At 35.7% G+C, this 14,444-nt stretch overlaps 1 protein-coding gene across 1 annotated transcript in view; it reads right to left on the bottom strand.

The window, feature by feature from the left end:
• Nucleotides 1-13,842: 13,842 nt before the first annotated feature.
• The window catches only part of LOC114350943 (dystrophin, isoforms A/C/F/G/H), a 42,430-nt gene continuing 41,828 nt past the window's right edge, over nucleotides 13,843-14,444 (bottom strand). The window contains exon 27 of the mRNA XM_028301909.1: nucleotides 13,843-13,875. Coding sequence (XP_028157710.1) covers nucleotides 13,843-13,875 — 33 coding nt within the window. The remainder of the gene's footprint in view (nucleotides 13,876-14,444) is intronic.

The following is a 14,444-nucleotide window of genomic DNA, read 5'->3' as shown; positions in this document are numbered from 1 at the left end:
ACAAACAGTCACCACTGTCTACCGGATTCAGAAATAGCAACAAGTAATCGAGCTGCTAGAGAACTTTTGGAAATTAAACTTAAGTTTGTAATAATATTAGTTTCTGAACAAGCCGTAAGTGCTTCATTGGACGGCACGCGGCTGACCGGTGAGCCTCGATCAATTGTGACTGTCTTGGCAGTCAAAGTCTTAAGCATAGTAATTTATTAGACTTTTATTTGTTATTTATCAATAGCATCATAACAAAAAATTTTTGTTGCATTTTTGTACCTTCAAAAGCTAGTTACGTACTCGTTACAGTACTCGTAGTTGTATCTACAATGAAAGAAAATAGAGGTCAGATTTTCCAACAATTTAGTTTGAAGACGATCTACGAGTACGAACTACGAGCAAAGATAAAAACAAAAGAATATTGTTTTACAAAAAAGTTAATAGTAAAAAATTGAAATTTGATGCGGCACCGTCTTCTGTTTTGTTTTTATGTCATTTGTAAAGGAAATTACAGTATTTGAAGTGACATGCGATTATGCTACGTATTTTGTATGTGTAGTCCATATAAAACTACTACTTCTACATCTTGGTCGGCCGTTTGGTGTAGTGGTTCAGAACGGACTAACGTAAGTGCGCCTATTAACGACCCCCCAAAATTTGTATCCTATTACCGCCCTATTTTTCTTTCTTTCATAAAAGACATAATAACAGGTTCCAGAAAACACGTTAGCTAAAAAATATCTAGATATGTTTATTGACTATCAAAACGATTAAAGTTTGTGTTCGTAAATAACCAGTAAATGGAGTTATTTGACATTAAATGAGACGCGCCCGCAACGGACGCACTTTTCATACTGACGCGCTCCCAGCTACTTAAGGTGCACCTTGTTATTAATTAGCGATTTTAACACATTCAAAATGAGTGTACCAATATGTTTTTGCATGATAATACTAATTCGTACTTTAGTTTCCTTAATAAACCCTCAACATAGCCCTCTCGCCGTATTTTTGTAGCTTAAATACAATTTTAAATAAGAGCGGTAATAGAAACACTTTTCTTAATTTGGTTTCTAATAACGACCCATGGCGTTGTTAGAATTTTGATAACGTTTTTTATTTTAGTATTTATATATTTAATTACGCATTTAACCTCGATTTTTTTGTCTTGATCGATTCATAAGAATATTTCACATAATTAAATCAATTAACGCCATACGTTTATTGTCATAGGTTTGGCATAAAACTGCAATGAACATTAAAGAATATCTCTAATAATGTATGACAGTAGATTTTATAAAAACCTGTTAAATTCTAATTAGTATCTATTTGATATAAAATAAAACCTAATAAAAATGATACTTCACTGATCACGTCTTCATTAAAGTAGATATTTTAGCTGGTTACTGTTTTTTTTTACGGTCGCTAATAGAATAAAGTAATATTCATACTTAATTCTATTACCGTCTCATAACTATAACGCCACCTGCGAAGACTTATAAGCCTGTATTTTGTATATAACTAACATTTATGACATGACACCAAACCAATCATGCGTTATCACAACAACTATGTAACTTTTTAAGATCCTTTGAATAAAAAAAAAATAAAATAATTATACAGACAGTGTCCTATTGTCCAAAGTTTAAATTAAAATACACAATTAAAATCAAAAACATAAGTCAAAAACTAATTAAAAATTATAGTCAAATTAAAAATAAAAATTAAATATTAAATTAAATAGGTTCACCATAGGTTGTCTGGAAGAGATCGCTTCATAGCGATAAGACCGTCTAATTGTACCTTGTGTGTTCCTTTTCTTCTGTTATGTTATTTGTTTGGTGTGCAATAAAGTGTATTTATTATTTTATTATTAAAATTAAATTAAAACTCAAATAAAGTTTAAATAACGACCCCCACTAATCATGTCATCCTGTGTTCTACAGGGTACCGAAAAATCAAGTATAATAGAAGAATTTATTATTTTACTAATACTGCTTGATTATTTATTTATTTTCGAGAAGCGTGCCCTTTCTCTTTTAATGATACTGGAATTCAAAAGCAAAACAAATTTAACTTGAAAAAATCAAGTGGTTCCCGAGCCTCTGAGCGGGAATCGAACCCGTGTCTCTTGGAATATACCCAATTGAAGAGCAATATTCTTAGCGGTCGGTAATAGAAACAGAAAAAACGTTAATAGAAACACACCTCGTCTATAGGTCGGTAATAGAAACAACTGCTTTTTCAGATTAAATTGCTATTTATTAATTATTACGTGATTAAATACTCATTGTTACTACTTGAATTCAAAGATCACTTCATCATTGTTATAAATAAATTAAAGTTTCTTTTCTATCACCACGTCTTATATCTAATTTTCTAACGTTTATCCGAAGTGAGCTTAAACTGGCGGTAATAGGCGCATTTACGTTACTATGCCGAGAGGTCCCGGGTTCGATTCCCGGCCGGACAGAAATTGAAATGATGAATTTCTGTGACGGGTCTGGATGTTTTCTATGTATAATATGTATGTATTTACAAAAAAAAAGTATTTAAGTATGTTTATATCCGTTGCCTAGTACCCATAGTACAAGCTTTGCTTAGTTTGGGACTAGCGGCGCAGTGTAAAAATGTCCAAGGATATTTATTTATCTAATCTTCTATCTTCTAATAAATAAAAATGAATTGTTGTTCGTTAGTCTGATTAAAACTCAAGAACGGCTGGGCCGATTGAGCTGATTTTGGTTTTAAAATGTTTGTCGTAGTCCAGGGTAGGTCTAAACGGTGAGCAAATGAGGAAAAATTGCGGTGGCTTATTTATTGCCTTTAAGGCGGAACCGAGTTCGCCGGGTCAGCTAGTTATGAATGAAAATGTGTTCGAGATTGAATCGTATAATTGTAATATTGTAAAGCGTTGGCGTGTTTATAACGTTTAAAGTACATAGTAGAGCTTAAGACTATTATAAAAATCATTGAAAATCTGCGTTTTATAAGAGCATAAAAATAGTGAAAGCAACCATCATTTGCGATTTCGATAAAGCAAAGCGAAAGTAAAGTTACAAAGTCAAAGTTTTCACTAATCTAATTCTTATTGGCCTCTTGTTAAACCACTATAGCAATGAAAAAACTTTTTCGAACAAAGCTGATCCGGCCATTCGTGGGAGTGGTTTTTCCATGCATTTTATGTGGCACGTGTAAAGGATTAGTTCGTTTTATATTTTAATACTGCGGATGCAAATCGATTTGTCATACGTATTTTTATTCAAACCAGCTAGCCTAGACAACGCCACGATTTTTCAAACGGAGCTTCGCACCGGTAAGCAGTCATGAAATGTAATCTCTCCCAAAACCAAGTCATTATCATAAGAAAAGAATAAGTAGAAGAAATTTAATTAATCCGTTACTAAACTTTGTCTGAGTACAAATCTTCGATAGAGCCTTCTCGTTCGTTTGTTCGTTTGTTTCAACCGAAAGACGTCCACTGCTGGACAAAGGCCTCCCCCAAGGATTTCCACGAAGACTAATCCTGCGCCGCTCGCATCCAGGCACCTCCCGCGACCTTCACCAGATCGTCGACCCACCTAGTGGGAGGCCTGCCCACGCTACGTCTTCCGGCTCGTGGTCGCCACTCAAGAACTTTCCTGCCCCAGCGAACATCAGCTCTACGAGCTATGTGCCCCGATCACTGCCATAGAGCCTTCTATCTGACGCCAATACACCGCTATATTTTATGTATAGTCAGCTCTACAAGTTCATTTCACTTCAACCTAATAATATAACACAACTGCATTGCCTCTACACTAAATATAGTTCCAGCGCTCTCATGAGTATACGATAAAATATACCAATCCTGGAATAGTCATTGGCTGTATGTACATATATAAATCCCACCAAAAACATTATGTAAAAAACTAGCCAAGTCTCGATGGAGCTGCTTGTTTATCTCTAAAAAGTAATGAAATCTAGACAAAGTCGTGCCAAGTCTATGGTTCCTTACTGAGATTTCTTTATTATTATAGTTAATGTTGTGTGACTTGGCCGTTGAAGGGTGACAAAACCAGGTGCTCCATGACACCATTGCACCAATCAGTCGCCTGAACCGCTACCCACTGACGATGGAAAATTGCCACTTGGAAAACGTTGATTCAACAATAACCAGTCAATTGTAGGTTCAGTAAAGCTGCGTATTTATAATGTATGATTATCTTAATAAAGATTGTTCAACGGCCAAGTCACACAACATTAACTATAATAATAAAGAAATCGCAGTAAGGAACCATAGACTTGGCACGACTTTGTCTAGATTTCATTACTTTTTAGAGATAAACAAGCAGCTCCATCGAGACTTGGCTAGTTTTTTACAGAATGTTTTTGGTGGGATTTCACTTCTTTTTGTGGAACGTGGCAAAATTATTTAACGTCGTCGTTTATCAACATTTTTTTACGATATTAAACACAAATAAACTCAACGACCTTTAAAATGGACAACGAATCAGATTGTTTTTAATTATAACATAACCTAAGCGAACCTTACAGTATAATAAACGAAATCAACGAAATGCAAATTACACAACATTCAACTTAATCGACGACTTTCTCTAGAAAGGAAAAAAATCTGGACACCGCTTGCTAGTGCTAGCGCCATCTAGCGGTGAGCGATACAGGCGAACACCACGGGGCCGGAGTAGTATTGATTATGAATGTGGTTACTCCAGATCTTCGATTTTCCTAGTTTTTATAGTTTTCCCTTTATGTGGCCATTAAACCCTAACTCTGTACCAAATTTCAGCCCTCTGAGTTAATGGGAAGTACTAGTTCTATTTTGATGATCATCAGTGAGTGAGTGTCGTAAATGCGAAACTTTGCTTTCGCTTAACTTCGGAACTAAATGACCTACAGACTTGAAATTTTGGATTTAAAGTATGTGATTATAGCTTACTAGATGACGAAAATTTCTGCGTTCTGGTCTTATCCAGAGGTTCTAAAATAGGGGCCTGAAAATGCGGCGAAATGGTTCCAGTAAAGGATGGTACGGCAGTGTTTGCTTCGCGCTCGACTTGGCGGGGGCACTGCCGTGCCCCCAGATGATACTAGTGGCCATAGCGCAAATCATAACACGTAACCAATATTTTAGTGTGGCGCCTTATAGATATAGTTTTATTCGACGAAATGGTTTCAGCAATTGAAAAGTACTCATAAATAGAGATTATGGACTTAGGGTTCCTACTATAATGCCGCTAGACATCTCTTATTCGAAGCTTATTCTAGGATTTATATTATTATAGACTAGCAAACCCACCTCCACTGCGTGCGAGTGCAAAATACAGATAGTTCATTTCATTTCAACATAAACCTTTCTTGAGAAAAAGCTAGCGAACATTCTAAGAAGCAGTTTTTCTTTCCATTTAAGAGAACAAGTTTTTGTATTTTATTCTTCTTCAAAAGAACCATCATTTAAAATAATTATAGCCTTAACTGTGCCAAACTTTACTGTTAGAGACGTCCGAAGAAAAAATTCTATTTAAACTGGTAAATATGTATTTTTTGTAATTTGGGTATTAGAAATAAATAATGAACAATTGGAATTTGGAGAATAAGTTTTATCTTGCGGCATGCGCGAATGTATGAATGGTCTTATAAACTTTTCTTGTTATATGTAGCAAACTACCTTGATATTTTCGCCTCAAGTTAAAACTATTAAAACCGCCGAATCCAGTTTTCCGGACAGAACCGTGGGTGCAGCGAGCTCATGAATAAAGAATCCGATTTAACTGACCTATCGCGCGGCGCGGGATGCTAGCTAGTGCCAATCATAACATGCATTAACATTTTATTGCTGCAAGCGAACTGCGCGTAGGAGAACCAAAACAGACAGCTGTCTATGGAAACAACATCGAATACGTCAGCTAAGTAGGCAGGCTTTGTTCATCATCATCATCATTTCAGCCACAGGACGTACGGACGGACCATGTGGACGGACCACGCTGGGTTTTCCGGTACGTGGCAACCTTGCTGCCCATCGGTTTTGTGGCCAGGCGTCAAGTCCACCTGATGGAAGGTGATGTTCAGGCCGAAGTTGGAAACGAGCTTCACCCGGAATCCTTAGCCACAGAGGATCTTAGATCTCTGTCGGAACACAACAAAACTGTAGGTAATATTACGGCGACATGTAGACTTACTTATAGGTACTTACATGAATGGATTACAAAATATTTCGATCAAAGCATTTATTTCCTCAGTCATTACAATCTTGACGGAGTGGTTGTGGTCGTCACGAGTTGTGATTGCTTGGCTAACGATAATTAATTAATTAAGATAATTAAATCTTTTTAGGTATTAAGTAATTTCATTTCTTCACCATCTTTTTGGACTAGCTCTGTGTTCCTATTGATCTTTAACGTCACGTATACATATTGTACTAGCTGTTCTTTCTGCCTGGCAGTGCTGTGTAGCCCGGGCTTCGCCTTGTAAATATTTTAAATGCGTGAGACCTAACTGCGACGGGCTCTCGATATTTGGTCGTTTCCTAAAAATCACTTGTACATACTCAACGTGGTTTATGTTTTGTTTATCTTGGGTTTGCTATTGAAATTCCATTTAACTTGAAACAATAACTCAAAAAAGACAACAGACTCAACTTTAGCTCCTTTTAACTCTACTTTGTGGATAGACATAATAAGTGTGTTATCTATTTTTAATGAAAATCCATAATTTATTCAGATTTCTATTTATCCTCTAAAATGACGTATCAAACTCATATCTCAAACGAAGTATATTAAAACCAATATCCAACCACTTGAGGTTAAAAGTAAATCGTGGAAAACTCTGGGAAATCCATTTGGTGGAAACTTTCTTCTCTTTTCCTTGGTTATATTTTTATTATCTTATTAAACTGTCAGAAAGTTAAAGATTGTACCATTTTCGTTCCCTATTCGTTGGTTAGAGAGATTTACGGTAGTAGGAAAAACGTTTATTTTAGTATCCGCCCCATTGTATGAATGTTCATTTGAAGAACTCGCGATCCGCTCGAGCTCTCCGCTCTAGCCGCCTAAGGGCACGTCTACATACAGAAACGGAGCGTAAGTGGAGGGCGTTTTGGCGGAAAATTAAACGTATGTAAATCATGTTCGAATGTTACTGTTATTTTATTTATTTGTTTTTGTAACAATCATTCATCTAACATTACAAGTTTCCCCAATGGGAAAAAGTAGATTAATTTAAAAAAATATAAATTAAAATAAATTAAAAATTGTTTGATAATTAAATTGCCTTTCTAATGAGTCAGTGATAACATTTTTATTATTAACAAAAGTATTTTTTCTGCTTCCGGTTGATAAGTTGTTCTGATCCGGTTCAATTACCTTTGGCGACACGCTACCAGACAGTCAGTTCGATTTGAGCGTCCGAAGCGTGCGGTGCTGTCTTACGGTGTTATATTGTTGTAAATGGTGTATTCAGAGTTTGTGAAATAAGTTGTGTGTGTTGAACCACAGTAGATAAATCAAACAGTACGGAAGCTTCATACAAACGCTCGAAATCAGACTCACGCACACAGACGCACGCTTTACACGAGCTCTAAGCGAACCTCGCAGTCCATCCGTCGCGAGTGTCGCGCGCGTTGTGTTTTTAATAATAATTTTATTGCATGCACTGCCCGCTGTATTTTTAAAAACATGCCACGAGTGTATTGCGTAGTTTAAGGCTGCTTGAACTCGGCATCTTCAAAACCAGAACTTTCATTTTTTAAACTTCGTAATAAATCTGAATTGTAAAAATTATTAAATATTACTTTTTAAATAAAGTCTGATTTAGTAATAGTTCTTTTTAAATTACGTAATTACGCTTTTTAACAATTTGTGTGTTCTATTTGATAAAGTAATTTGCTCCGCACGCTTTTGTACTAAGTGATGAACTGTATTTAAAATGAGGTAATAGCTATGTGAAAGTAAGTATCCGGTATTTTATTTATGAGAATAGAATATCTTCTACCGGCCTCTAATAGTAGGTACTTAATCAATTTATTCGATTATGTATTCGATTTTTATGGAACATAATTAACGTTTTATTTTTTTGTTTCAATTAATTTGTTCCATTAGGTATTTGATAATTAAAAAACCTAAATAACCGTTTTAATAAATAAGTAAGTCAGAACCTTATTAATTTTATAAAGATTAAGAGTGCCAACCCTAACACTCAGTTGAAGTGTAGGTATTTAACTCGCCGAAAGGGCTAAGTTTCCGTACTGCTTTAGCTCATATATCTACTGTGGTTGAACAGTGATTTATTTATTTATTTATTAATGCAAGACACTTGTAAGCTTACAGAGCAGGTCCAAAGCGCTTACAAGCTTAAAAATTATTGGTGTATCTTAGGAGGGAACTACCAAAATAAGGTACATGGGTGAATATCAACACACTCGTTTTTTGCCTAATTCCGGTGGCGAATTTTAATTTCCACTTTCCAAAACTTTTTTGTGGCAGAAATAATAGTAAATAACTTGTATTATTCAATGATATTGTAGAGATCAAAATATTATTAATACTTCTCGAGATATGTCAATTTGAAATTATCAAGAGCCACCGAAATTGTATTTGACCCACCGGAATTAAGAACCAATCCACCGAAATTTATTTATACANCAATTCCGGCAATAGATTCGCCACCGGAGCCACCGAAATTGCGCCACCGGAATTGAAAAACTGTTACAAAATTCAAATTATAAAGAAAACTATAATTCTGATCAATAATTTCTGTATGCAGATACAACAAAACACCAAACTTTAATCATGTTAAAGAATCGTTTAGCATCTAAGTAAGTAGCTTTCACTCATACACTTGCCAGCGAAATTGAAAAATTTTGTATTCCTGTGCCGCTGATACCAATATTTACGGGTCTGCTGGAAAAACAATACCACAAGTCGCAAGTCTTTATAGCCCGATCAGGAGGACACAGTTGAGTGATGCAGGGAAGAATAACTCTACGTCTCTCAAAGCTTCTTTGGAGAAGTAAGAGAGTGTCGAAATTGAGCCACTGTAATTGCTTTTTTTCGTGGGACAGTTTTGAAAGGCTATTTAAAACACTTAAAATATGAAATATCACATTTCTTTTATATCATTTGGAAGTCTTATTTAATGTATTTTATGGCTATACTATTTTTAAATTACTAGAATCCCCGAGAAAGAAGGAATAACACAATTTATGAGTAGAAATAGAGTTAGGACGCGCCACCGCTATTAGATTTTGGGTCTTTGAAAAATTTTTTAGTACATAAAATAACTACCTATTGTCCTGAAGACTTTGCTATCGTGTAAAACGCTGTATAAACTATATACAGAAAAAAAATCATCGCTCTAGTTACATTTCTCCCATCGATTCTCAGCTCCGCCGCGTAAAAAACGTGTTTGGGATATTCACCCACATAATTATTTTTTAAATATAAGTTAAGATTTAACTGGATTCTATGCATATTAAACGCGACCTTATTAAAACTAGGATTTACATTTAGTAATTTGGCCAGCGCCGCTGTGGTAGTGGCACTCATTTTTTTACACTTTTTTGTAGACAGTTCTTGTATCATAAAATATAGCAGTTGTACTACATTCTTCTTGTAGTGAATTCGTCTACATCGCAAGTTTGAATCTTGTCTAGAGTTTGATTCCAGGGTTAAACTAATCTAATGTTCATAGGTAAAGTTTATGAGCTTTAAAAATGAACTTTCTGTGACGAAACGAAACAAAAGCTAGTTTAAACCATAGGCCGTCCACCAATACCTCGCGCTCCGCTCCGCGTTACGCTCAGCTTATGGCATAGATCACTGCCTAAAGTACGTACCAGTGGGGACTCGGATTGTGTGAAAAATAAGTTATAGCTGACTCGGTAAAATCTGACAGCCTTTTTCATTTACCTGAAACAAGTATTTCGCCTTTGTGTGAAATAGTAGATTTATGTCAGTAATGAGATGCCGCCTTTGACTTCTCTGTGATAAATCGACCATTAATGGCGGGGTGGGACATTTCTAGGACAATCTCAGATAATTTATTATAACGATAACACAGCTTCAGAAATTTAACACAATTTGTTACATAAACACATGAATATGTAAATATAAAATACGGCCTAGCTAGACCTTTTGTTAAACATAATTTTGTCCTCTAATTAATACAGGTTTGCTTAATATTTAGGTAACAAATAACATTTTACACACAATTAAGGGAAGCGCAAACTAATGTAATCCTAACACCGATAAAGCACAATAAGAATATTTAGCTATTTACTTGAATAAGATTTAGAATTTTTGGTGAACTGAGACCGACTAATTTCGGATTTTATCTGTAAAAAAATCCAAAAACCTTCAATTACATCCTTAAAAATCAAGCTGTATCGACACTTTATCCCTTATTCAAATGTTGTCCCGACTTAGTAAACCCGCCATTTGTAAACGGGGACCAGCCCATCCCCATTTAGTCACTTTCATTTTAAAGTGTTCCCATTTTAATCTTCGGGTCATCAAGTCGTTTTTATTGCGGCAGGAATATCCAATTAAACGTTAGAGGTGGTCGTAAATTTGGGAACGCAAACCTACGGGACCTTTCGATTCCCCCTTTCATTAAATCGATTATGCCCCGTGTTTGTCCTCCTTTTATGGAGGTGAGGACTTTGATCGCGAAATTGCTTTAAAAACAACAGGTTGACCCCGCTCTTCAATCAGGGATCCTTACAGAGAGCTCATTCAGTCGTCGATGGGTTTTCGTTGATCATTTTCCCTTGAAAGATCGTCTTAAATGAGGATATTTTATATGAGTTTTTACTGGAAATGACAACGGCATGTTTACATCGTATTCATGGGTATTTTATATAATCATAATATACCCAAGTATTTCTACCTACAGGGTGGAAACGATAAGTGATGATAAGTGTGAAACTTTAGAAATAATCGACTGATGCCCGTTTTCAGTTAAGTAATTAATACTAATTTTTAAGTGACCCCTATGGTAAAACATAACAGGAATTTTGTTTTCATACGATGACTAATTGACATTAGGGATTGATGGTGAAAACGGGCATGAGATCACTAAATGTAAGGAAACTGAAAATATTGAATATTCAGATTTATTCCATTTGATAGAGCTCGCGAAGCACTTTCAGGATCGTCGTTTAGAAATAATCGAGTGAGATCACGTATCGTTTTCACCCTGTATATGAATTCAAGTGCCTATGACTAACATCGTATGATTTAACATCGTACATGCCTTTGATACGTATCTAGATAAATTGATCTTTGGTTTTTACTGTGTGGTAACATACAGACGTGCTGTCACATCACTATACATATTTGTTGAAAAATCGCTTTTATTACAACTACAATAAGTTGCCACAGTGTTTACATTGATGTAAGTCGTCTTTACAAATAGCTAGCCCTGCTGGCCCGTGAGGTTAATAAGGTTTGAAATATTGATGCTTCCCGGTAGTAGAAAGTAGATCATAGTTCAAATATGAGCATTATTTCTAAGAACTTCAGATAATATGAAATCACTGGAACTATGATTAGATTGTACATATTTTAGTACCTATAAGTAAACATCTGTTTATTGGTACAACGAAATGTAGTTAATAAGAATTCTAACTTAAGTTAGAACATCTTATTATATTGTTCTGAGAACGAAATAAACTATTTTGAGACCTATGAATAAGGTCACAAACTTGGTAAATTTATTTATTGAGCTATCAGCATGAGATACAATATTAAACACAACAAAAAATTTAAGCCAAAGGTCTCTAGATTAATTTTTTGATAGCCTTAGCCATAAGGACTATACACACCGAGCCCGGACACAGCCCGGTGTCGGCGGCTTTATTTCAAAAGAATCATGTCGACGACTTAAGCTGAGTTGCACCACTTATCTTTGACCGTAACTTCAACGATATCCGGTGTTTTTTGTGTGGAGTTTGACAGATTTTTGACGTTTCTCAAAGTTAAATTAAAATGGTGCAACCCAGCCTTAAACTTTCTGCGACTTATAACAACATAACAAAAGTCGACGACTCTTGTCGAGTTGGCAGGTTTGGTGTGTAAACTGCATCAGACTGACCTATCTATACAGCAATTAATTCGGACAGAAAAACTCTTACCAATAAATTAGACAAAGCCCCAAAACTCCGTATTCATAATAAATGAATTTTGCCTCGTTAATTAATATAAATAAGGCTCATAATTTACACGACCGCGCCGAGGGAAAGGGTCGCGATAGGTGACAGGTAAGCTTGTCTTATTGAAATAAACGACTTGTGACCTCCGGGGTCGCTTTACTCTTCACATACGACTCACAATTATGCCCTTATCATATTTAGCATAAGGGTGAGAATTCGCCACCCAACACGGTTGGTTGGGCCACCCCACAAGGGCTGATACCTCGACAGCATGTCTTAAATTTATCCAAGCGTAATTTATACTCATTGAATATGTACGGAGGTGCTGCGATCTTTCACACTGATCTTAGATTGGGGTCTCACGATGTTTGTTGAAACCTTGTTGAGCTCTTTATTGTGTTGCGGTGAGGTTTCCTCCTTAGCAATTAAAAATATTGGTGAAATACGTTTTCATTATGAGTGACCCTCCACAAGCCACTGCATAATACCCTTTGATAAAGAACTAATGCAAGACACGTACCTGTTCCCTCCTTGTGTACCCTCAGCTTTCTTAGCAACTTTGAAGGAGGTCTGTAGCTGCACTCTACCTTTTGCTATATGTACAGCACCTTCAGACACATTTTTATTGCATAATCACACCTATTACAAAAAGATAAGGTGTAACAATGCTTAACATGATGTACCGTCATCCTGAACATCTAAAAATCACCCGGAACTAACGAATAGCCCGGATCCAATGCGTCGTTCAAACAATTTCCGAAGATCACATTTGTTAGGGTCCGCCCGTCCGATCCGGATGCTTTCCGGATGCTTGTAGTCCGGGCCTAAGCCCTGCACATCCGTAGTACCTTGTATGAATGGCATTATTTGACGCCATGATAGACATATTTACTACATGTGATACATACACCCATAGGCATAATGAGTAAGGGACTTGTAAATCTACAACAAAAGCACTGACTTTTTACTGTCATCTGTTCTGTTGAGGTGTTGACCCTGTTTTTGTATAGGTGATTAACTGAGTAGGTACCTACTTGGCCATTATTGTAAAGAAAAGAATGCTGCTGTTTACAAAACTGGCTCATTATTTTCCTTTATATTTAATCTAGAATGTGGAGTTAAATACTGTTTTGTTTCATATCGCGTTATTTTACAATAATATTGTGCTATTTAATTTAATATTGTAAAATTAAATGTATAGAATTAGCAATAAAGATATCTCAAAAGATCCCCTATTCCTCATCCACTTTATAATATTTATTAAATAAAAACACCTCTTAAATGGATCAATGGGTCAACAATGGTAGCACTTCGGAAGCCCATTTTCTTATAACTGCCTGCCAGAGGTAAGGAGCTTTTACAGCAAAGAAGCGAGTAGATAAGTGGTCTATTAAGTAAAGTGAACAATGTTACACCCTATCGCTTAACAACCTTTAAAATATTCACACCAATCCCCGATGGGGGTTGTTTTAATATTGAAAACTCTCAGAAATTAACAACACATTTTTATTGTAAAAAATCAAACATGAATGACAGCTATGACATTGACATTCAGTTCCGAAACCATAAATAAAACATCTTCCCCCCGAAATTACAAATCTAATCGGTTAGGTGGTTTTACTACCCTGCCACTTCTAGTACAATAATTATTATCATAGACAACATCTCTTGGTGGAGATACCCGAGCAGGGGACGAAATCATTGGATCAGAATTCAGTGTAGTATTGTCTTCTGTAGCCCTGGAATCATCATTATAATAACTTGTCTTAAATTGCTTAGTGTTTGAAAAAGATTTTTTTAAATGATTTGTAGTTCTACGGATTGGAAAGCTCCCATCTCTTTCCACCCAGTATGACCTAGGCTCTTTACATTTCTTTACAATTTTACCCTTTTTCCAATATTCATCCTTTCCTGTACGATATACCACTTCATCACCAATATTAAATTTAACCTCTTTTTTTCTGACTGACCTATCAAATTTAGATTTATTTATAGACTGCTTCAAGATTAACAATTTGTGTATATTTTTAATAACAACAGGCTCCAATGCTTTTTCAGTAATTGGTACAAGTGTTCTCATGGTTCGACTATTTAATATTTGTGATGGAGATACTACCATTCCAGCCAAAGGTGCATTGTTATATGACATTACATATTCTCTATAGTCCACACTATCCTCTGCAGCTTTCTTTAAGATATTCTTGCTAATGTCTACTGCTTTTTCAGCCATNAAAAAAAACAACCCCCAAGGGTGGAAAATTGGGGATGAACTTTTTTATACGCAATATCTCCGCCGATTATGAACCAA

This window comes from Ostrinia furnacalis, unplaced genomic scaffold (genome assembly GCF_004193835.3).
Source record: "Ostrinia furnacalis isolate ACB-3 unplaced genomic scaffold, ASM419383v2 OfSCF1026, whole genome shotgun sequence".
Lineage (NCBI taxonomy): Eukaryota > Metazoa > Arthropoda > Insecta > Lepidoptera > Crambidae > Ostrinia > Ostrinia furnacalis.
The sequence above is the reverse complement of the archived record's forward strand: the minus strand, read 5'-3'. Positions and strand labels throughout refer to the sequence as shown.